This window comes from Eurosta solidaginis, chromosome 3 (assembly GCF_040869045.1).
Source record: "Eurosta solidaginis isolate ZX-2024a chromosome 3, ASM4086904v1, whole genome shotgun sequence".
NCBI classification, from domain to species: Eukaryota; Metazoa; Arthropoda; class Insecta; order Diptera; family Tephritidae; genus Eurosta; species Eurosta solidaginis.
In genome coordinates, this window is record NC_090321.1 from 165187757 (window position 1) to 165213224 (window position 25468).

A 25468-nucleotide genomic window follows, 5' to 3' on the forward strand; every position below is an offset into this window, starting at 1 on the left:
TCACCCATTGAGTTTGTAATATTGGTGAAGGTCAGTATACGTAAAGTTATAATGTGTAAAAATTGTTAAAAAGTAATTATTCGAAGGGGTCGTGGGACCCCCTTCCCTCTTTCCATGTTCGAAAAAAATTTCTCCAGTAGCCTATTATCTCTGTCCCAAATTTCATCAAAATCCGTGAAGCCGTTCTGGCGTGATTCAGTCGCAAAGACAAAAAAATATAATAATTAAATTATAACTGTTCCTAGGGGGCGGAGACCACGCCCCTTTTGAAAAATATATAGCTAGTAGAGCCTTTTAGACAATTGGCTATATGCATGCCAAATTTCATACAAATCCGTCCAGCCGTTCTTGCGTGATTGAGTCACAAAGACAAACGTCTGGACAAACATCCAAACATCTTCACATCCAAACTTTGCCATTTATAATATATATTAGATTGTACATAACTCGCGGTTCAATAGGGAAAGTGTGTACCTCTTCTGCTAGTTCCGGGTATTATTCTTTAAGTACTGGATTCGCCGAGCAATTCCTGGCATAGCGGTCCGACGCCTGTTTGTGGATGTTACGGAGGACCTGCTTGTGTTTTTTAGCTTCATACGGCTGTGTTCTGAGGTGTCGTATTTCCTCATAATGCTTACGGAGGTTACTCCTTAAGTCCCTAGGCGGTGTAGGCTCATCAATCAGATGGCTGTTGGGATGCCCAGGTTTCTGGGTATTCAACAGAAACTGAAATTTGGCAGGCCTGTAGCTTCTTCCAGTGAGTAGTCTTTAGTCTTGGCGACCATCTCGGGGACGCGTAGCATGCAATCGGCTGGCCAATTGCTTTGTAAGTGGTAATGAGCGTTTCTTTATCTTTACCCCAAGTACGGCCAGCAAGAAGTTTCAGGATTTTATTGCGGCTCTGGATATCCGTTTATTTTGTTGCAAAGCTCATCGATCTGTGGGCCTGGGTCTGTGGCCATTATTGTGCAGCCATAGGCATAGGAAACGATAGTGACTCCTTCTGGTGGTGAAGGTAGCTTTGATATGTAGAAGTTAAACAGAAATGGGGATATTCTTCTTGGTTTGGTTGTTGCGTTCCTGCATTGCACCGATGCCTGCCGACCAGACAGATAATTTGCGGCCCACCTTTTAAGACTTGGGGGAAGCGTAGACCCTTCCAGGTCTTGCAGTAACGCGCCATTTGACCGTAATAAAAGCTTTTGACAGGTCTAACGCAACGAGTACTGTTCTATGGTGGGGGTTTTGATTTAAACCGCAATTTATCTGAATGCTAATGTCATTTAGCGCGGTGGTGGTGCTATGGAGTTTTCTGAAGCCATGCTGATGACGGGCTAGCTGCAAATTTGCTTTGAAGTAGGGGAGAAAAATGGCTTCAAGCGTCCTGGCTACTGGCGATAGGAGAGATATCGGGCGATATGACTCTCCTATGTTAGCTGGTTTCCCAGGCTTTAGTAGCGGGACCACCTTGGCCATTTTCCATTATTCGGGGATGACGAAGGTGGACAGGAACAAGTTGAAGACATGCGCTAGATAATTAAATCCCTCTTTGCCTAGGTTTTTAATCATCGGCATGGCTATGCCGTCTGGGCCCACTGCTTTAGATGGTTTAGCATGAACGATCGCATCTTCAACCTCTTTGGCGGTGATGGTAATTGGGTATGCGCTGAATTTATGTTTATGTGCGCGTCTGTTGGCCCTCCATCTAACTTTGTCAACCCTGGAATGCATTATATATTGTCGGAAAAAAGCGCTCGCGCATTTTTTCCATACGACAGCACTTTATCGCCAAAGGCGGTGGAAATTTTGTCATTGTTCTTAGACGGATTCGATAGGGACTTTACGGTAGACCAAAGCTTACCCACAAACGCTCCTCCCATTTCGCCCACTTGTGTTCATCCACAAGCAATCTGATGTGTTGGTTTATATCCCTCGCTAAAGCTGCGGCCTGGGGAAAATGTGGCCGGATTCCCGGAATTCTTCTGGCGGGAATAAAACTATTCGGAGCGGATTCAATGACCTTGGGAAAAGCACGCTCCCCTTGACGGGCATCAATCGAGATAGGGAGGGCAACAAAACGATTATCAGTATAAGTTTTGTAATCATCCCACTTTCCTTTCTTAAAATTGATGAAAGTGCGTTTTTCAGTGGTGATGAAGTCGGCAGATCGCTCGAGCGGGCGTCTCCGTTTATCGTGCAGAACGTCGTTTCCTTTATTTGGTCCCCAACATCTTATCCGTGCTATCCGCCTGTAGGTTAGAATGTTATAGATCGTGGTGGGCATTGAAATCGCCTAAGATAATGCGATTTTCCCCAGTGAGTAGTGCGCTGATTTCAGACAGTATCCACTGGGGCAACAAGTTACAGGAGGAATGTATGTAGATGTTGATGATTTCTAAGTTTACATCGCCTGATCGGACATATATGCTTTGACGTTCCAGGACACTGTGGCTGCGGCCGATGTCGGGATCAAATAGATTATATTGCACTGAGTGGTGGGTATTTTCTGTGGACGTTATACCCAGAGCAGGTCTGCAAAGCAGATCTTGGATCGCTGCAATGAGGATGTTATGCCGCTTCATGAAATCAACTATCTCCGTGATCTTCCCAGGTAATCCATTACAGTTTAACTGCAGTATTCTGAAGTGCAACGGGGGAGACGTCGTCACTCTGGGTGTAAGTGACAGGTGACAACGCCTGAGTTGAGGGAGGCCAGGACGCAAATGCTGTTGTGGCGCTGGGACTGTACGCCCGTGGGTAACCATTGGAGTACCCGGTGTACGTGGGTTTGCGGACTGGCAGCATGGCGCGATGAAATCCGTCGGGGGGTTGCCGTCGCTGAGACCAGAACGTCTAGGAAAGTGGCACCGTCAAAGGCAGGATTTGCATTAGGATTGGCCGTATGAGTTGGTGGCGCCGTGGTGCGAGCAGCAGCGGGTACTTGTGACTTGCTGAGCAGCGGGGCTGCTAGAGGCTAGTGGGGGCGCAGACTATGCGACACCCTTGGGCGTAAATAGCAAGGAGCCACAAAAGATTTGTAAAAGTTACGAGGACGTCGTATTTTGGGGTCTAGCCCGGAACATCGCGCCCGATGCAACCATCCCTTACACATGACACACTGACAAGATTTTCCGGCAAACGCAGCCGAACCATTTCTCTGGACCGGGATCAGGTACAGGTCCCGAATTGGGTTCGATACCTTCCCGGAACAGGAGAATATGGCGCAGTCCCGCTGCAAGGATCTGCTGGGAGGATGACAATTTTTGGGAGGGATGCAACAGACTAAATGGGGTTACACTGAAATAACAGTCCTTGGTCGGGACAAATCCCGAGTCGCTCCGGTACCTAGAACCAGTACCAGGTTGCGCGAGGTGATGAAACTAGAAAGACCGGGGAGATGGCTTTAGAAATTAATTCGTATGGCAGACCCGTTGCCATAATCGTGCAGTCGTATAGGAAACGATTGTAACTTCTGGTGGGGCAGGGAGGTTTGATATGTAGACAGAAGCGGGGATAGGACACCATCCTGTGGTACCCCCTGTTTAATTCTCATATGTTTTGATGCTTCGTTCCTAACTTGAACCGACGCTTGCCGACCATTCAGATAATTTGCGGTCCATCTTTTTAGACAAGAAGGAAGGGGTAAGCCTTTTAACTTTTGACATTTAGAGTGCCACGAGCACCGTCCTGTGATGGGGTTTTTCCTGATTTAGTCCGTAATTTATCTGAGTGTTTATGGCGTTTAGCGCGGTGGCAGTGCTATGCATTTTGCGGAAGCCATATTATTGGGTAGCTAGGCGAAGATTCGCCGTGAAATGAGGCAGCATGATGGTTTCTAATGTCTTCGCTACTGGAGAAAGGAATAATATCCGTCGATAAAACTCGCCCTCCTTTTCTGGTTTCTCAGGCTGAAGTAGTGGAATTATCTTTGCTATTTTCCATTGTTCGGGAATGACAAAGGCCTTCATCGACAGTTAAAAATATGCGTTTGGTAGTTTTTCCCTCAGCGGGAACATTTTTTTAGCATTGGCATTGCTATTCCGTCTATAAGCCCAGACTGATTTAGAGATCTTGGCCTTGGATGGCTTCTTCAACCTCTGTGCGGGTGATGGTAGTGGGTGAATGTTCACATTTATGTGACCGTCTGTTTGAAGGACGTCTGGCCTTGCCTACTGAAAGAAGCATTATAAATTGTCAGCAAAAGGCGCTCGCGCATTTCTTTTCGTTGTTTACCAACACTCGCAGAGAGGTTGCAGTTCTTTAGATGCTCCTCCCATGTGGACGGTTTGTCCTCATTCAGCAGCCGCATAATATACAAATTGAGACTCCTATTATGGGGGTCTCTAGGATCGAGTTGTTTCTTGGGGTCACGTTCTCTTGCAAAGTTTACAGGTTCCACCGGGAAATGGGGTATGATTTCTGATATTCTACCGGCCGGAATAAGGCGTACCGAAGCTGAAGCGGTGCCCTTGCTGAACGCACGCTCGCCTTGCTGGGCATCAGTCGGAATGGGGAGAGCAGCAAAAGATTGATTTGTGAAGGTTGTGTAGCCTTCCCAGCTAGCTTTGTTGAAATTAATAAAAGTCCACTTTTCAGAGGTGATAAAATTGGCAGGTCGCTATATTGAAAAGAGTATAGGCAGTTGGTCAAATGCTTAGGTAAGCATCGGCTGCCATTGGACCCAGTTTTTGAGTCCTGCTCTGACGATGGAAATGTCTGACGAGCTGTGACACTTACCTGCAATTCGAGTGGGAGCATCGCAGTTTATAGTGCAGAAAGTGGTATTGTAAGTATATTTGCTGTGCTAGCTGTGTACCTCTAGTATCAACTGGCAAGCTGGAATCCCATAGGTCGAGGTGAGCATTGAAATCGCCAAGAGTAAGTCGGTTTTCGCCACTGAGTTGCGCGCTGATATCAGGGCGATAACCACTTGGTCTGGAGGAGGCAGGAGCAATATAGATGATAATTATTTATGGGTCAACATCACCTGACCGGATGGTTATGCGTTGGCTTTCTAAGGTCTTGTCCCTGTGGCTGATTTTGTGTTGAAATTGACTATATTGCACGGTGTGATAGGTGATAAAGGCAAGACCACCACTATTGCCCCTTGTGCGCTCTATCCTGTGGATCTTGAAGCCATCGCAAGTTAGGAGATCCGATCTGGCAGTTAGCTTTGTTTCTTGAATTGCGGCTATACGGATATTATTTTTATTCATGTAGTCAACTATCTCCGCGATCTTTCCGGTTAACCCGTTACAGTTTAGTCGCATAATCCTAAAGTACACGGGGGGCAGTCGTCACTCTGGGAGTTAGAGGTGGGTAGATACGCTTTGTCTGGTGGGCTCTCCGACCGCTGCTGGAGTACATGGTGTCGATGGCGTAATAATTGTGTTTTGGCAGCACGGTGCAAAGAATGTGCAGCTCGGACGGTTACCATTTCTAGGCCCAGAGCATCTATGAAGCTGACATCGGCCAAGGCATGAACTACATTGGACCGATGTCGCCATCATAAATATTCTTAGCTGGCATACGGAGCACACGATGTGGTGGACTAGGAGTTGATGACTCCTTCTTACACGAGTGCGTGTGTCGGAAAAGGAGGGGTGGGTCGGGGGTAAAGGCTGGTGCTCGGCATAACTTCTGTCTATGCTACGAAGATTTCAGTGATGGGTTGGAGCAGTGGACAGTTATGTGGCCTGCTGGGTACCGTTGCTGCTAGAAGGTGGTACCCTTGAGCGTGAGCCACAAAGGGTTTGTTGAAATTTCGGGGACGACGAACGTTGGGCTCTAACCCAGAACAACCCGAACGGAGGACACAACAAACTAAATGGGCTTACGCTGAAATGACAGCCCTTGGTCGGGAAAAGAACCCGAGTCGCTTAGGTACATAGAACCGGCTGCCGTGGTAACAGGTTCAACGCACTCTTATGCATTACAGTAACATCGCCACAATCACGCAGGATGTTGCGTTTGTAAATACAAGGTAACTTCAGACTTAGCAATTGAAACTTATTTCGCCTTGCCCATTCATATACAACATTTCGTGATGCACTGTTATAAACATTTACACTATACAAGAATCATATTTGCTAACACAGTTGACTCAATTGTTCCTCCCAGCTCAAAGCTGATTTTTCTTCTCTTTTGCTTTTTCGAGAGCTTGATGTGTCGTGTTGTCGAAAGCCCCTGAGATGTCAAGAAAATCGCCCAGGGCTATATATATAGACTCCAACGCATTTTCAGTTTTCTCCGTAAGGCTATGAGTCCTACACAAATGCTGATCCAAAAATGTCTCCAAAAATTTATCCATTTAGGGGAAACGAAAGGGCGAATTGATCGACGGGGCATTTGTTCGGATTTCCCTGGCTTTGCTAGGAATACTACCTCAACCTATGTCCACCTTTTGGAATATAGCCGAGCAGTAGAGATGCCTTACATAGGTTGGATAAGGCTGGGGCTATTTGGTTTATTCCCTGATTCTAAAGATAGGGATATACCCTATCTTCCCATTATATGTGATTGTTGATAGCCTTCTCTACAGTCCAGAAAGTTACGGAAAGAAATGTTTCTTCTGGCTGCATAGTGTAGCTTCCATATGTCTTTTTCCGACAACTGTTACTTAAGTAACTTTGAAACCACTGGTATTCGGCTCCCTTAATTCCGTACTGCCTCATTTTTTCTAACAAAATTCCTCTATCAATTGTTTCAAATGCTCGCTTGAAATCCAAGAAAACAACCACTATACATTTCCCGTTGTCCATTTCTGACTTCCAGTGTGAAATTACTAGATTTATTGCCGACCCACAGCTACGACGTTGTCGGAATCCCGATTGCTTTTCCGATATTAGCCGATTATTCTCCATGTAGCCTTCTAATTGTTTATGCATCACTTTTTCAAGTATTTTACTTTCGGTCATTAACATATTGATGGGACGAAACTCTTCAGGATTTAGCGTGTTTTTAACTTTTTCTACTGGTACCACCATTGAATTTTTTCATTTTTTTGGAAATTCTCCCAGTTCGAATGACGCATTAATAATTTTAAGGAGGATTGGGCCCAACACATCAAATTCACATAGTATTATTTTTGGGGATATCAAGTTATACAGCCCAATTCTAAACGAAAATTCCGTGCGAGTTTTTTCCTTCTCCCATTCCTCGTATTCTAAATAAAAATTCCATGTGAGTTTTTTCACTTCTCCCTTTCCTCCTATTCTGAACAATGTTCGAAAAAGCGGAAACCGGTTAAGGGAGAAAATTAGGTATTCAGCCCAATTCTAAACGAAAATTCCGTGCGAGTTTTTTCCTTCTCCCATTCCTCGTATTCTAAATAAAAATTCCATGTGAGTTTTTTCACTTCTCCCTTTCCTCCTATTCTGAACAATGTTCGAAAAATCGGAAACCGGTTTTGGGAGAAAAGTAGGTATTCAGACCAATTCTAAATATTCTCGCGGAATTTTGTTCTCGCGGATTTTTTTATTCCCGCGGAAAAATTCCTCCAATTCTGTTCTCCTAGGGAGAACAATAATTGGGGAATAGGATTTTCGAATTTTCGAAGTCAGCTGTTTTGTCAGTTGAAATTTCGTTGCACATTTCTTATTTTGTTTAAAATATTGAAAAGTTTATTGCTGGAAATTTGTTGGAAATTAAGAAATAAAATATAAACAATGCACAGTATTTATTGCATTTCATGTGGTATTCACTGAAATGAGTAATGAATTGGTGCCACAGCAACATCAACAGCTGAACATAAGAAGAAGACGGTCGCATAACACAAATCTGCCGGAGTTGCCTGCTTTCATTCAGCAAAGCAATTTTCTGGCGGCCAAGTTGAGTTGAATTCGTCCTTCGTCATATGCCAAAATCTATTTAAGCCTTATTAAAAAATCCTTGCGCAATTTCTGGATGGCTGCATCAAATATGTACATATACCAAGAGCTCTACCGTTGCTTATGATATACTTTTCGACTTAAAATAAAGAATATTGTGGTTGTAGTTGTTGATGTATTAACAGTGAGAATATTGTGGTAGAATGTAAATACATATTTTAGCACAAATTTCTACAAATAAGTGTTCTTTCTTAAAAGAACGAATTTCCTTTAACTATTTTGATGCATTCCCTTTAATTTAACCAAGTGAAAAAACTCCTATGAAATGGCAGAGAAATCTCCCTCTCCCTCACATTCATAATACCTACTTTTCTCCCATAACCAGTTTCCGCTTTTTCGAACATTGTTCAGAATAGGAGGAAAGGGAGAAGTGAAAAAACTCACAAGGAATTTTTATTTAGAATACGAGGAATGGGAGAAGGGAAAAAACTCGCACGGAATTTTGGTTTAGAATTGGGCTGATTATGAATGTGTGGGAGAGGGAGATTTCTCTGCCATTTCATATGAGTTTTTTCACTAGTTAAATTAAAGGGAATGCATCAAAATAGTTAAAGGAAATTGGTTATTTTAAGAAAGAACACTTATTTGTACATTTGTGCTAAAATATGTATTTACATTCTACCACAATATACTCACTGTTAATCAGGGATGCACCTTAACGTTAAGCTAATCGTTTATCAAAAAATTTCCACCGTTTCCGTTGAAACACTTCGAAATATTATCGATAAAGAAATTATCAAGATAAATTGTATCTCGTTTTTAACCGAAACGAAAAGCTTTCGTTAACGTTAAAAACGTTAACAAAAACGTGATACTTTATGTTTGAATTGTGCTGGCAATGCTATAGCCATGGTGAAGCCGTAAGGTGGTAACACCGAGCGCACATACATTCCATATAATTTGTTTGTGTAATTCGTTGGTGGTAATGTCAAAAACACTCTGAGAAATGTTCGTACTGTCAAAATTCATGAGAAAAGTTGCAATCAGCTTGGCTAATGCTTTCAAATGACTTTGTTTCGTTTATTAACGTTAATTATCGTAACGAAATGATATCGGTTCGTTGGTTAAGCATGCCTGCTGTTAATACAACAACTACAACCACAATATTCTTTATTTTAAGTCGAAAAATATATCATAAGCAACGGAAGAGCTCTTCGCATATTTGATGCAGCCATCCAGAAATTGCGCAAGGATTTTTTAAGAAGGCTTAAATAGATTTTGGCATATGGCGAACTCAACTCGACTTGGCCGCCAGAAAATTGCTTTGCAGAATGAATGCAGGCAACTCCGGCGGATTTGTGTTATCCCGCCGGTCTTCTTATGCTCCTCTGTTGATGTTGCTGTGGCACAAATTCATTACTCATTTCAGTGAATAACACATGAAATGCAATACTGTGCATTGTTTATATTTTATTTCTCAGTTTCAAACAAATTTGCAACAATAATTAAACTTTTCAATTTTTTAAACGAAATAAGAAATGCGCAACGAAATTTCAATTCACAAAACAGCTGACTTCGAAAATTCGAAATTTCTATTCCCCAATTATTCTTCTCCCTAGGAGAAAAGAATTGTAGGAATTTTTCCGCGGGAATAAAAAAATCCACGAGAACAAAATTCCGCGAGAATATTTAGAATTGGTCTGATAGTCTTTCCTGTTATTCATTGCTTTGAGTATACTCTTGAGCTCATTTAATTCTAATTTCTTAAATTTAAATTGTTTATCACAAGGCTTTACGTTGTTTATATATGTCACATTGGGTATATTTCTATTCAGCTATTCAACACTTTCTATAAAAAATGTATTAAGTTCGTTAGCGATTTCCAACGGGTTTTTAATCTCTATGGATTTCACCATAATTTTGCTATTTTCTGTTCTCTCTTCGTTTAGGACAAATTGTTTTATTGTTCTGCACATCGTCTTTTGGTCATTCGATGCATCAACCTTCTTCGAAATGTAACTGTTTCTGTTCTGCCACTCTGCCTGAGAGTTGCTCCCTTTTGCTGATTTATATAATTAAATTTTTGTTTTTTTTTTCATTTGGAGCAGATTAGCACCAAACCACCCATCAAAGTTTCTTTTTTGTGTAACCGGTCTAGGCGTAATCATTTTTTTGATAGGTTCCTTTATTTTTTTACTGAAAATGTTCACAGATTCGTTAAAATTATGCATGTCAATTTTCGAAAATCTTGACTTTGCTCTTTCTTCAGCAAATAGAATATTGTCAAAGCAGAACTTTTTTATTACTTTCACGAGCTTATTGCATCTTTCCTGCCTTATTTTTATATTAATTTCAATGGACTCATGCTCACTTATTTTATAAATGGCGTTAACCTTGGCTTCGGCTTTTGAAATATTAGTCGATACATAGTCAATTAGAGTTGCACTAGTTCTTGTGGTTCTTGTTGGTTCAAGAACTATTTGTTTTAGTGCATTGTCTGACACTGACTGACAAATTTGGTCCCTGTAGGCACTATTTCCCAGCCAATCAATTTTACAATCACCTATTAGGAAAACATCTCTACCACTGTCACATAATTGCTAATTTTTTTTTTAATAAAGTCACAAAACACTTCTGGGGATAGCACTTTATCAGGTGATCTATATAATCCAACTAAAGTTATATTAATATTTTTTTGTTTGACCATTATTATTAAGCACCATATACTTTTTTCGAGCGCTGTTTCCTCTATAACTTCAATCTGCCATTCTGGGCTAATATAAAATAGAACACCTCCTGTATGGTTTGATGTGCTGTCACATCTCACAAGCTGATAGTCCCTTAGCTTTATTTCACAATTCTGTATTGAATTCGTTAAATGAGTTTCACTCACACAGATAAACTCGAATCTGACACCAAATGAAATAGCTTCGAGCTGATTAAAGTTTGTCCTTAAACCGCCAATATTTAAATACAAGCCTCTTATCATTGAATTTAATTGCTAATATTGAATCCTTTCGGACTCAATTTTTAACTTTTTTTGCAATGACGGACAATCAATGCTTCTGCTGTCGTGATTTACACTAAAATCAGTCAGATTAAATCTCTCCTTTGCTTTTACACAATTAACGCACATTAAAACATTATTTGTACACTGGTCGTATGCATGGCCTTTTTCGCCACACTTAGCACATATTTGGACGCTTTCCTTACACACTTTGCTTGTGTGGTTGTAACCCCAGCACTTATAGCGCCTTAAAATATTGTGGCTTTCATACACCTTGCACTTATCCCATTCCACGTTAATTTTTCCAAGTTCCATAACTTTTTAAAAACCTTTTCCATCAATTTCAATTATTGCGTTGTGCACCGCTGGATTTTTGTACGATTTGTAGACTTCAAGTAGCTCTCTTGCAAATTGTTTTGAGTTTTTATTTCTTGAGTTATTGTCTTCCCATCGAGCGTTTCACTCAACCACATATCAATATCTTTGGCCTTTTCATTGCTGGTAGTTGAATGTCATATTTTTCACTCACTTTTTCTTTAATATCATTTACCAATATTTTTCTTGCTTCATCGCTTTCACATCGTATAGCTCAGAGCCGGCCACACAAATACTAAAAAAATTGCATAAGTGTGTGTAAAAATTGAGTGACAACTCCCCACAGTGTGCTAAAAGAAAATGTGGACTGTGAAGTTCGAAATTAAAAACGACTCTGGTTATTTTATTTCAAGCTAATCCTAACAATATTTATTAATATTCATATAACTAAGAACGTGGAGGTCGAGCTAGCCAGATAAAAATTTTTATAAAAGAAGGTATGGTGCTTCTTAAATGCAAAATTTACTTAAAAAAATCACTTTTTCATTAGGAAAGAACTACAAAACAAAGTAAATGTAAAGATAGAAATATATATTTTCAAAACATAAAGTTATTCAATAAAAAAAAAAGGATAAAAATTAATAAAACTAAGTAGAACGTTAAAGAATTAAAATTGAAACTCCTTCTAGTCGTTTATATATATATATATATGTTTGTTTTATTTGGCAAAACAATTGTTTCGACACTCGCGACGTGTCATCATCAGTTGCTAGTTATCAACTAACCATTGTCTACAAATATTAACAAAGTATGCCTATGCAAATCAAACATTCAAAATTTTTGTAAAAGCTAATGCAATGCGAAAATAATAAAAAGAGAGTTTAAACAACAACAACAAAATACAAACGTAATTATGTACATATGTATGTAATATGTAATAAAAATATATGGAACAATCTAAGTTTACTGGAATGCTGTGAAGAGACTCGAGTACAGTGGGCCTGTATCACGATTTACAGAATCATTTTTGTTTACATATATGTATATGTAGATATTCTAAAATGTTTAATTTTTTAATATTACATTCCGACTTAATTAACTGGCAATCGTCCTCACTTATTGAATGCTCATTCGCTAAAGCATGTTCAGCGATTCCACTTCTCGGATCAATATTCTGAATATATTTTAGGTGCTCAAGTAATCTGATTCGTACAGTGCGGGTCGATTGGCCGATCTACTTTGCGCCGCATACATTCCCGTTGTCGTTTTTCTGGGAGCAAGTGATTGAATAAACGCCAGGTTTGTCCAAATTTTCGCATTTGTCTTTTGTGGATGTAAGTAATAATTTTAATTTTGTTGTTGTTTTAGGAGCTAACAACTGATGATGACACGTCGCGAGTGTCGAAACAATTGTTTTGCCAAATAAAACAAACATATATATATATATATATATAAACGACTAGAAGGAGTTTCAATTTTAATTCTTTATTGTGTGAGTCGTTTACCGCTCTATATTAATTATTTAGTTAAGTAGAACGTATAAAAAGTTACTTATATTAAATTGTCAATATTTATTAATAATTAATTAATTATTATTAATTATTAATATTTAAATTGTCAATATTAATATGTATGTTCAAAGGAACTTAAGAATACTAACTAAAACGCATTAAAAGTCACTTTAACATTGCAGCATATTGTTTTTATTATGTGCCCAAAAATTACCATGGACTTTTCCTTTTGCATTCACTGTTGATTTTAGTGAGTGACAAGCGAAAGCAAACCATCGTTATAGCACATCGTTAGGGTCTGTGTGAAAATACGAACTCAAATTGCACAATGTGCAACTTTTGGCCGGCTCTGGTATAGCTACTGCTCCGTTTTGCCTATTAGTTATCTCGATTATACCTACACTCAATTTTAATGGCTTTATTATTGTTTTTACATCACTCTTCGTTACATCACTTTGTTGATTTATTTTTGGTTTCAGTATAACAGGTGCATTTTCAGCTATCGGGTTTTTTAGTTTATCCGCATAGGTTGCTCTTATTTCTAAATGGTTCTCTTTGTTTGCACTTTTGTTATCTACAGCTTTTTTGATTTGCTTTCCCGTTTCATTCACCTTATTTATTTTTTCTTCCACAGTATTTGAAGATTTTTTTTCGGTATCTTTAATAAGGCTTAATCAGCCCTATTCTGCATTTCGACTTGGATTGGAATTCTTTCGATTTGGCAATTTTGGTATTCTGTGTTCCAATCTCTTTCGATCCAACTTCGAATCGTTCGATTTTTTGTTTTCTGCATTTCGATCGTAGTTCCGTTTTTCTAAGTTGCAAATTAGTTGGCGGAAAAATATTTTCTTTTTATTTTTTTATTAATTTATAACAGAATTTTAACAAAAATGTAAGTAAAAATTGTTAAGAAACGTAGAAGGCTTGATGATGATTGTTTTTTATATGTTTTCAGGTCAAAAACAACATGTCGATGTCGAAGTCCTTGGACGTATTTGCCCCGCAAAAGTATCTAACACATACTTGAAAGCATCCTTGTTAAGTCGAAAGTTTTTTTTTAACCTAAATAAGAAAATAAGTCATTAAACTTTACCACTTATAAGTTCAATTTCTTACAATTCGTCACTCATCTCAAATGGATTACACAAATTTCGCAATATTTGCTTTCCATTCTCGCCTGGCCATTTTCGTAAGCGTTGCTTTCCAACTCCATAAATAATGCCGCGGCTATTGTTTCCATTATAATAGACAGCTACAATTTGTGTCTGTTCGTTGGGTCCAGTTATATGCCAAAGCAAGCTGCCGGAGTAGAGGAAGGTGAAGCGAAAACGTAAACAATCCTTGCGGAAAGAATAAATAAATCTTCATAAAGTATTTTAGGCCAGTGCAATGAAATTAAATAAATAAAATAAATGTAAGGCGCGATAACCTCCGAAGAGATCTAAGGCCGAGCTTCTCTTCCAATTTGCGTCGTGCTCCTCTTGATTTTCCCTACAAATTGGCCGGACGGGACCTACATGTTTTATGCCGACTCCGAACGGCATCTGCAAAGCAGATGAGTTTTCACTGAGAGCTTTTCATGGCAGAAATACGCCCGGAGTGCTTGCCAAACACTGCCGAGGGGCGACCCCGCTTAGACAAATTTTCTTCTAATTGAAAAATCTTATTTCTAAAATTTTGATGTTGCTTTGCCCGGGAGTTGAACCCAGGGCATACGGTGTGATAGGCGGAGCACGCTACCATCACACCACGGTGCAATGAAATTAGCATCCTTAAAATTCAGAAAATGTCAACTATTTTCGTGCAGGAATCCGTTGTAACAAAACTTGGTGGCCACGGTAGGGAATTGGCCAAAAGAACGACAAAAACACACTTGCAGTTATGAAAGCACTTCACTCAACAAAATATAACACTGCGGCAATATATTCTGTTGCTTTTTTTTGTACAAAATGGCGTGGATAATAAAATATAAACCTTTTTACAGTTTTTTTTTACAAATTATCTTTAATTTATTTTGTTCCAATGTTCACACATTCCGTACCAACAGCTGATTTCGAAAAATCATTTGCTCTTCCTCTTCTCTTTACGATTCCGTCGTAATGCAGAATACCAAACTTCTATTGAAGCGAAGCGTAGAACGGGAACGTAATCGAAATGCAGAATAGGGGTGAATATTTCAGTGAATTTATTATGCGCACCTCCAATGTACTCAATGCAATAATCACACAAAAACTTTAGGTTGGCATGCTTGAGCAATGCATCTGTCTCATATTTAGTGAAACCAATACATTCCACATGAAAAACAGCTCCGTACACTGCATTGCACGGTATAGTAGCATTACGTGAGCTTGCTCTACATTTTCCACATTTAGACTCCACCACAATACCAAAAATCAGGAACCAAGTAGCCCTTTAAGATCGCCCATGTTCTTTGTTGCATGATGTTAGAACGATTCTGTACTGATCCCGATCGCTCGTAGCTCTTGCTCTATTAAACTTCCTAGCTTGACATCTCAGCTGTCCAAGCCTTTTGTTCTATTAAGGAACATCACGTTATGCATGTATGGAATAGAAGTTTTCGGTTGTTGTTGCACTCCCAAAAGGTTTGGGGGAGGGAGGGGGGGGGGGGGTATTATCGATGTTGATAATCCTTTGCTGTATATAGATCCCGAAATTTCCGGTAACAAGCACCGTTAAGGTACCAGTCCGACCATTTCGACTGTTTATGTACTTAAATATTGTGGCGAATATTAGCATCACTATGCTGTTAGTAAATAATCACAACAGCAAACAGCTACACTTATGTACATGTACACATGCAAGGCGACGAAGAATATCTCACATATGTAGTAATCAGCTAAGTGCCACCGGTAGATCTCTTTATCAAGGAAACGGCATCTCAAGGGGTCCTAAGGCTTCGGGAGTTGGGCCTTTGGAGGGAGCGTAAATACGGGCACGGCCGACTCCCGCATCTTGTCAAAAACGGACTACATATGTCCAAGGACGGTCTTCGACACAAACTACACATTCTCTTCCCCACAAGGAAAGATGGGGGATCACTCAGAGATTCGACATCTCGGTTTCCACGGACGGATCTAAAATGGCTTGCGGAGTGGGAGTATTTGCGACTGTCCCGCCCACGTCCTTATGTTTGTGGCTCCCCGTCTCTGCATAGCCAGGCGGCTCTTGGGGCCCTCGGGTCAGAGACGAGGGAGAGCGCCATGATTCTGGCGAGCCGGCAGATCGTTATCCTGATATGGGTACCGGGGCATGGAAACATACAGGGTAACGAGATGGCGGATGAGTTGGCACGGCGTGGAGCGGCTCTTGATGTCTCAGGAGCGAAGGAGGTCCTTGCACCCCTGGGACTCATCAAGGGTCGCATCTCCCGGCACTGGTTGAGTGAGGCCAACAATAGGTGGAATCGGTTGCGGACCTGTAGAGTTTCCAAGAGCATGTGGCCATTATATAACAAAAAACGATCTATAGCTGTCCTTAAGATGAACAGAAGGGATATATCCAGAGTAGTTGCGGTGATTACGGGACATTGGGCAGTTGGGGTACAGGCGGCACGGATGGGTTTGGAACACAATACCTCCTATCGCAGCTGAAAGCGTCCGGAGGCGGAGGAAACCGTTGAACATCTGCTGTGCAAATGCCTAGCACGCTGTCGAAGCAGAATAAAGTTTCTTGGAAACCACTTTTTCGAAAGCCTCCCAGAACTCAAGGATGTTAGGCCGGGAGAGCTTCTCAAATTTATAAACTCCACGGAATGTTTATTAGTCTTCTTACAACATCCTTTCATCGGTTAACTCACGAGTTTGTGGTATTAAAACGGCGCATGAGTGCTAATTGGAGTGAATTGGGACTCGCCAATCCAACCAACCAACCATCAGCAAAGTGCAGAAGTTGTTACACATACACATGCATATAGCTAAAATACCATCTAGCTAAAAAACATCTAGACCTTAGGAGAAATATGCGGACGAGGCAACAGAGAGTAAAAAAGCAGCGCAAGCTGAGGAATGACTAAATCGTTTGATTTAAACATGCTTTTGTGAAGTACGTGATATTGAGGTATAATTGTACTACTCCCAAAGTAGTCTAAATAAAGACGATTTTGCAATACTGAATATTGGAGTTACTTATTCGACAGTTCAGCGATTCGAACGTTAGCAGAAGGTGCATAATTATCAGAAATCCCCCTAATTCGTTACAATATATTAAAAGTCTCCACATATAGTAATAGGCAGAATAGATATAAATAAAAGTCGCAGTGCAGCGAGGCCTAATAATAATAATAATTACTATTTTTTTTTATTTACAACTAAATGTTATTAAAATAAGCAAATGTTATTTAACAGATTCGAAAGATCCTTTCGGGCAAACTATTTCCAATGAAAGCGCTAGGTTATTATGCTGTTGTAACTGGACGTGGCCGTAAGGATGACAGCATTGAAGCCATTAGACAATACGAAGAAGACTTCTTTAAAAATTCGAAACTCTTTCAGTAAGTATATCAATTTATAATTCCCAACGGAATTCGTTCCCATATTTATTTTGCAGTCGGCGCGGTGTAATTATGCCGCATCAAGTAACTAGTCGAAATCTTAGTTTGGCTGTATCTGATCGGTTTTGGAAAATGGTACGCGAAACTATAGAGCAACAAGCAGATGCATTTAAAGCCACCAGATTTAATTTGGAAACAGAGTGGAAAAATAATTTTCCACGGTAAAGAAATAGCGCCATATTAGTAAATATAAATTGTGATATAAATTATTTTCTAACTATGCAGACTTCGAGAATCCGGAAGAGATGAATTGTTTGACAAGGCTAAAGGCGAAATCTTAGACGAAGTTGTTACACTTTCACAAATATCATCCAAAAAGTGGGAAGAGGCTTTAACAGAAAAACTATGGGACAAACTGTCTAATTACGTTTTTGAGAATATTTACCTACCGGCCGCACAGTCAGGTTCTCAAAGTAATATTATGTAAATATATAGTAGAAATTATGTGTAGACAAGCTCACCAGTGTTTCCTCTCAATATGCTGTGTTTTGTAACGATTTGTCCAAAAGAGGATAAAAACAACTAAAAGTTGCTATTAACAGTCATTTAAACGGATGCTAATAAGTTTGGTTTGCTTGACCAAATATTTGTGCTACCATATATGTATGTCCATGTAGCGTTAGACAGACAGCGCAATAACTGCATGAAATCATTTGCATTGCAAAGGGATGCAACACGTCAGGGAGCTTTTGTTTTGTAATATTGCTATAATCACACATAGTATTATATTGTAGTATCATATCATCAAATTAGTATAGTTATCTACGAATATTGAATTCAAATGTTAATAAAGTTATCGTTACATTTTAATAGATTCTTTTAATACGATGGTGGATATAAAGCTACGTCAATGGGCTGAGCAGGCTCTACCAGCTAAATCTGTTGAAGCTGGTACGTATGCTTACTGAATTATTAAATTAATACTTAATCATTCATTATAAATATTATATATTTGTGCAGGCTGGGAAGCACTTCATAATGAATTCGTAAATCTTATTGAGAAGGCGAAAAAATCACCTGACCATGATGATATATTTGATAATCTTAAAGCTGCAGTTGTGGATGAAGCTATTCGTCGCCATTCGTGGGAAGATAAGGCTATCGACATGCTTCGTGTTATTCAGTTAAATACACTGGAAGATAGATTTGTACACGATAAATCTGAGTGGGATCAAGCCGTTAAATTCCTAGAAACCTCTGTAAAAACAAAACTTGCACAGACTGAAGAGACTTTAAATGAAATGATGGGACCTGGCCAATTTACTCGTATAACTCAGTGGAAATATCTAACAGAGGATCAAGCAAAACGACGCCATGTTAAAACAGAATTGGATAAAGTTTTGAAAAATGATGATGTAAAGAATTATTTATTTCAATTACATTAACGAATAATAAATGATGCTTTTTATTTATTTAGAAACATTTACCAACTTTAACTTACGATGAATTAACGACGGTTCGAAAAAATCTGCAACGCGATGGCATTGAGGTCGATACAGATTACATCCGGCAGACATGGTTCCCCGTATACAGAAGGTAAAAGTTACAAAATTAATATCTTCTTCTAGCTTTAAACAAAAGTAACATATTTGTCTATAGTATGAATTATACAACTGAATTGAGATTTTTCTTTAACTCGTAGACATTTTCTGAAACAGGCGCTTCATCGGGCCAATGATTGTCGAAAAGCATATTATCTATATAGTCAACAAGGGGCCGAATGTGAGGTAATTACTTGCAGAAATTAAGAATTTTCGTTTGTTGGTGGTATAAAAAAATGCTTTTCAATCTAGATAAGTTGTAGTGATGTTGTATTATTTTGGAGAATTCAACAAGTAATTAAAGTGACATCGAACGCATTGCGGCAGCAAGTCATTAACCGTGAAGCGCGTCGTTTAGACAAGGAAATCAAAGACGTTTTGGACGAGTTTAGTGAAGATGAGGAGAAAAAGGCACAGTTACTAACTGGAAAGCGTGTTACACTAGCTGAGGAACTAAGTATGCTTAAGTTTGGTTATTAATCTAAAAATATTTAATTTTTATTGTCCCTTCTTAATAACAGTTAAAGTGCGGCACATACAGGAAAAGCTAGAGGAGTTCATCAATGCTCTTAATCAGGAAAAGTAACCGTTGAACATTTTGTAGTTACCGCCATTAAGTTGTTATAGTAAACTCATCATTTCTTGCATTGACAAAGGATTTATTTCAGTTTATATTTACTCATTCGCCATTGTGATTTATTTATTGAAAATACAATTATATTTTTAAGCGTGAGAGAATATAATAAAAAGGTACGAGTGTGGTAATAAATCCCTAATGAATAAAATTTTATTTGTTCAATGATAAAGAGCGCATATTACTCAGATATGAGTACAGTGAATATGAGACGCAGAGGTATGAGAGAAGTAAATAAGCAACTATTCGAGAAGGATGTTCATGAAAAGTTTAGACCTTGTGTAACGTAGCGTTACAATAATACAACCCCCACTGTACCGCCATTCTCACTTCCGCCTGAAACTATGCTTTATACAGCACAGGAACATATATCAGCTGAACAAGGCAATTATCATATGACGATCGACAGTTAATGGCAATATACTTCTCTTTATAGTTTTTGTATTTCTCTTAATCTTGAGTCACTTACACTGGGTCACAAATTCCAATTTTTTCTGCACCAGAGACGCCATTATAAAATTTCTATGTAAAATCACCCCCTGATGCCGAAAGTCAAGGTTATTTTTATTCTATGAACGAATTGCCGTTTTTTTCAAAAAAAAAAGAAAGAAAAAAACAGCAATTCTAAAGCGGGTTTGAAGATTGAAGCTTTTAAAAGGTAAATTTGCTATAAACTGTGCATACAACACTTTTTGCTAGGCCCTGCAGATTCAAAGATAACGAACAATCATTACGGATTTTTTCAATTTTTTTGTAAAAATAGAAAAAAAAATTTACTTTCCGAGGAAGGATCTCGAAAACTTTTTATTTTTTTGCAGATTTTTTTTTCTCTCTAAGCTCTGTTTTAGTACAAAAAAAAAAAAATAAGCTTTCATTCAACAAAATCGATGGACTAATAAAAAGTTATAAGCATTCAAGTAAATATATCCATTTAATACTTAAGTACCAACTGGTACATATGTATGTGTTGGTATTCGTATATCAGTTAGTTAGCAGGTAGATTTTCGAAGGGTTATTAGATACAAGAAACTGTTAGTGTCGCTTTCTCAAACCCAGGTACATTTCAAGCAAGAGCATATTTTTAAGGCAGGTAGTGTTTTCTTTGTAGAACTGGGGAACCTTTTTGTCTAGGTAGGCTTGAATTTTTACTTGATCTAAGTATAAATAATAATACATGCGCCTTGTTCGTTCATAATATCTGCAAGGCTCGCCGGATACTGTTCAGTTTATAACCCGTCATTTACTTAAATATATAATATGAATAAAAGGCGCGAGAGTTTGAGTGTACAAATGATCCAGATATGTTCTGTTTCATCTGCGGTCAATTTATCGTTAAAAGAATGCGATGCGTGTTTTCAGATCCTTTGAAAGTTACATGAGCCTAAAACCATGGATACCGAATACTGTGTGCACCACATGTCGATTCAGATTGATTTTTTCGGAAACCGGAACAAAAAGGTGCGTTGTATAAATTAGGAATTTGCTCCCTTTTAATGCATAGCTGACTAATTTCTTAAACTATCTATTTAGGCGACATATGAAATTTATTACACCAATGAAGTGGAGGGACCAACTTGCCATTCAACGGACTGCTATATTTGTACTACAAAAGTACTTGGGGTTGGACAGTCAAGAAAAGTAACCTGTGCGAGCGTATCTACAGTGTCATTACCAGAACTAAATTCAACGGAAGCTACATTGCCAGAATCAAATTTAACTTTAGTTCCGGATCAAGTTTCATTGTCAACAGCAGTATCTGATTACGCGGAATCATGTTGTACTGGATTTCAAACGGAAAACGAAAGAAACTCTTTGTCGCAAGCACAACTCAATGATTGGATAAGGCAGTCGGTTCTATGTCCCGGAGCGACTCGGTATTTTTTCCCACCAAGGACTGTCATTTCAGTGTGACCCCATCTAATTTGTTTCGTCCCTCCCACAAATTGTCATCCTCCCAGCAGCTCCTTGCAGCAGGACTGCTCCATATTCTCTTACTCCGGGAAGGCATCGAATCCAATCCGGGTCCGTCTCCTGACCCCGGTCCTGAGAAATGGGTTTGCTGCATCTGCCGGAAAAGAATATTTTTAGGACGGTCATACTCTGTTCAGTGTGTCTCGTGCAAGGGATGGTTGCATCGGACAGGTTGTTCTGGGCTTAATCCCAAAACCCGACGTCCACGTAACTTTTATAAATCTTTTGTGGCTCCTTGCTGTTCACGCCCAAGGGCGTCCCGTAGTCTACGTCTAAGCCCCCCCCCCCCCCCCCCCCCCCCGATGACTGCACAATAATAGCCACAGGACCAGGCCCACAGATCGATGAGCTTTGCAACAGCTACCTCCCTAATCTCCAGTTGTTTCGCCTCGCGAAATATGGCATTATCACCGACTAAATCCTCCGCAACCTTATTTACAAGATGGACGTCCCAAATGTCGACCATTTTGAACATCCACCGACTGTCCTACACCCCAAAATCTTGGGTGTGACGTTTGATCATGATCTACATTTTGGTGAGCATGCAGGCGCAATTGTACCGAAAATCCAGAGCCGTAATAAAATCCTCAAATCCCTTGCTGGCAGTACTTGGGGAAAAGACAAAGAAACGCACATTACCACATACAAAGCAATTGGATAGCCGATTGCGTGCTACGCGTCCCCTATATGGTCGCCAAGCCTAAAAACTACTCACTGGAAGAAGCTGCAGGCCTGCCAAAATACTGCTCTCAGAACCGCCACGGGCTGTCTTCTTATGTTCCCAGAACACCATCTACATAATGAGGCGATAATACTCCCCATTAGGGAGAGAAATGAGATGCTAACCAGACAGTTCCTTTGATACCCAGAAAACTGGGCATCCCAACACCGCCTAGGGGCTTAAGGAGTCATCTCCGTAAGCATTATGAGGAAATATGGCACCTGAGAACTCAGCCGTATGAAGCAAAAAAACACAAGCAGGTCCTTGTTGAACTCCACAAACAGGCGTCGGACCTTTATGCCAGGAATTGCCCGGTGAATCCAGTACTCAAAGAACAGTACTCAAAACTTGCGGAAGAGGAACGCATACTCCTCAGGGAAACGCGAGTTACTCTAGCTCAACTTCGTTCTGGATACTGTAACAGACTAAACTCTTACCTATCCAGAATCAACCCCGGCATACAAAATGTATGCCCCGCTTGCAATGTGTCCCCACATGACACCAACCATCTATTCAATTGTAATGTGGAACCAACGCTTATAAAACCCCTTTCATTATGGTCCAATCCCTGTTGAAACTGTAAGTTTCCTTGGAGTCCCATTAGAGGATATTGATGACAACTTGTGATCGGTCGCAGCTATTAGGTGGGGCGAAACTGCTACAACAACAACAACAGGATGCCATCGGTCATGCTAAGCCATCTAAAGCAGTGGGCCCAGACCTAGTCTAGGAAATGAGGGTTTCAAATATTTAGCACATGTCTTCAACCTATCCCTTTCCACCTTTGTCATTCCCGAAAAATGGAAAACGGCCAAGGTGGTCCCGCTACTAAAGCCTGGGAAACCAGCTAACATAGGAGATTCATATCGCCCGATATCTCTCCTATCGCCAGTGGCCAAGACACTTGAAGCCATTTTGCTCCCCTATTTCAAAGCAAATTTGCATATTGCCTGTCAGCAGCATGGCTTTAGAAAACTTCATAGTACAACCACCGCGCTAAATGCCTTTAGCACCCAGATAAATTGCGGTCTATATCAAAAACCCCACCATAGAACAGTACTCGTTGCGCTAGACCTATCAAAAGCTTTTGATACGGTCAACCATGGCACGTTACTGCAAGACATGGAAGGGTCTACCCTTCGTCCATGTCTTAAATGGTGGACCGCAAGTTATCTGGGTGGTAGGCAGGCATCGGTGCAATTTAGAAACGCAACATCAAAACCAAGAAGAATTAAACAAGGGGTCCTATCCCCACTTTTGTTTAACTTCTACATATCAAAGCTATCTTCTCCACCAGAAGGAGGTACTATCGTTTCCTACGCCGATGACTGCTCAATAATGGCCACAGATCGATGAGCTTTGCAAAAAATTAAACGGCTACCTCCCTGATTTCTCCAGTTTTTTCACCTCGCGAAACTAAATCATCGGCGACCTTGTTTACAACATGGACGTCCCAAATGTCGATCATTTTGAACATCCACGTCAATGGCGCTACGATACCGACTGCCTTACACCCCAAAATCTTGGGTGTGACGTTTGATCGGGGTCTAGATTTTGGTGAGCATGCAGCCGCAATTGTACAGAAAATCCAGAGCCGTAATAAAATAATCAGATCTCTTTCTGGCAGTACTTGGGGAGAAGATAAAGAAACGCTCATTACCACTTACAAAGCAATTGCATGCTACGCATCCCCGATATGGTCGCCAAGACCAAGACTCACTGCCCTCAGAACTGCCACGGGTTGTCTTATGTCCCCAGAACATCATCTACATAATAAGGGGAGAATACTTCCCATTAGGGAGAGAAATGAAATGCTAACCAAACAGTTCTTGTTGAACACCCAGAAACCTGAGAGGAACGCACACACAATAGGGAAACACGAGTCACTCTAGCTGGGCTCCGATCTGGATACTGTAACAGGTTAAACTCTTACCTATCCAGACTGAGCTCCGACATACAAAATGTATGTCCTGCTTGTAACGTGTCCCCACATGACACCAACCATCTCTTCAACTGTATTGTGGAACCAACGCCTCTAACACCCCTCTCATTATGGTCAATCCCTGTTGAAACAGCAAGTTTCCTTGGATTACCGTTAGAGGATATTGATGACAATTTGTGATTGGTCGCACCTATTGGATGGGGCGAAGCACTGCTACAACAATAACAACCTTACGACCAACAATCAGTTAATAGGAGTGAAAGGCAGTTGCCTGGGGCTCCCGATTTTAGGGGGCCCCGAAAAATGAAAAAGGCTTCTAAAATTTTCTTACAAACATACAATTCTAGTGAGTGAAAGAAAAATATAATCAGCACTGAAAATAATTTTTACTCCAATAAATAACACTCAATTGACCGCATTCAAAAGGCGACGACCGACGAACTAGACAAGGTTCCTAAAAAGGACATTTCCGACTCATTTGACAAATTGTATTAGCGTGCAAAGTGTATCGAAGTGAAAGGAGAGTATATAGAATAGTAAAAAAGAATTATCTCAAAATGTACACCGGTTGTTTTTATTTTGGAAAATTTCGGTTATTTTTGGAACAGGGGGTGTAGAAGCCTTCAACTCTATTTTGACTGCTATGCGTTCAGTGAGTAAGTCATTGCAAAGTGAAAAAGCAGATTTGAAAACGTGTGCTTTTTTGTACGGATCGTTAGAAGAGAGTTTAGTTTCATTCAGTGAAAGTTCAATGATTTCGAGGGAAAAACAAAACAATTGCCACCTTGTGTAGGTTACACAGAATTCGTAAAACGTACTCGTCGTAGAAAAAAACAACCTAATGACGGAAATGCTCCAGAAGTAGAATTTTCGCCCCGCGATGATTTTAGAACAAACGGTTTTCTCGAAATCATCGACAATCTTCACAGTGAAAGTATATGGAAGTTTCAGAGAGATTTGCATTTCTCATCAACTTTTCTCTTAAGTGCTGGAGACCCCGAAGCTATAAATAACTTAGTTATTTTTTATTCTAGAGACTTGGAAGAATTTTTCATTGAAATGAACCAATTCCAAAGTTACCTGAACTCCACATACACTGATGCACAAAAAACTCAGTCATTTGTATAAAATTCTAATGGAAGATCAATTAGCCGATGTATTTCCTAACACAGAAATACCTCTTCGGATTTTTTTACATTAATGAAAATTGTTCTGCCGAACGATCCTTCTCGCAATTAAAAAGAATCAAAGCTGCTGAAAGAGCTACAGCGCGACAAGAGCGACTCGAGATTTCAAGTATACTTTGCATTGAGTCAGATTTATTGAAAAAAATCGATATTGATGACATAATTGATGAATTTGCCGAACACAAATGTAGAAAACGACATGTTTAAAATGTATATAGTAATTTTATTGATATGTTTACA

General features: G+C 39.8%; 1 protein-coding gene across 4 annotated transcripts in view; it reads left to right on the forward strand.

Moving 5' to 3' along the window:
* Positions 1-19542, forward strand: part of Opa1 (Opa1 mitochondrial dynamin like GTPase) — an 88371-nt gene extending 68829 nt beyond the window's left edge. For 2 of the 4 annotated variants that reach the window (XM_067773716.1, XM_067773719.1), the window contains 9 exons: positions 17027-17172; positions 17229-17393; positions 17458-17645; positions 18046-18123; positions 18193-18587; positions 18650-18768; positions 18875-18959; positions 19026-19230; positions 19295-19542. In XM_067773716.1, the coding sequence (XP_067629817.1) occupies positions 17027-17172; positions 17229-17393; positions 17458-17645; positions 18046-18123; positions 18193-18587; positions 18650-18768; positions 18875-18959; positions 19026-19230; positions 19295-19359 (1446 nt within the window). In that variant the 3' untranslated portion in view covers positions 19360-19542. The remainder of the gene's footprint in view (positions 1-17026; positions 17173-17228; positions 17394-17457; positions 17646-18045; positions 18124-18192; positions 18588-18649; positions 18769-18874; positions 18960-19025; positions 19231-19294) is intronic. The other 2 variants (XM_067773718.1, XM_067773720.1) reach the window with 1 other exon arrangement.
* Positions 19543-25468: the final 5926 nt, after the last annotated feature.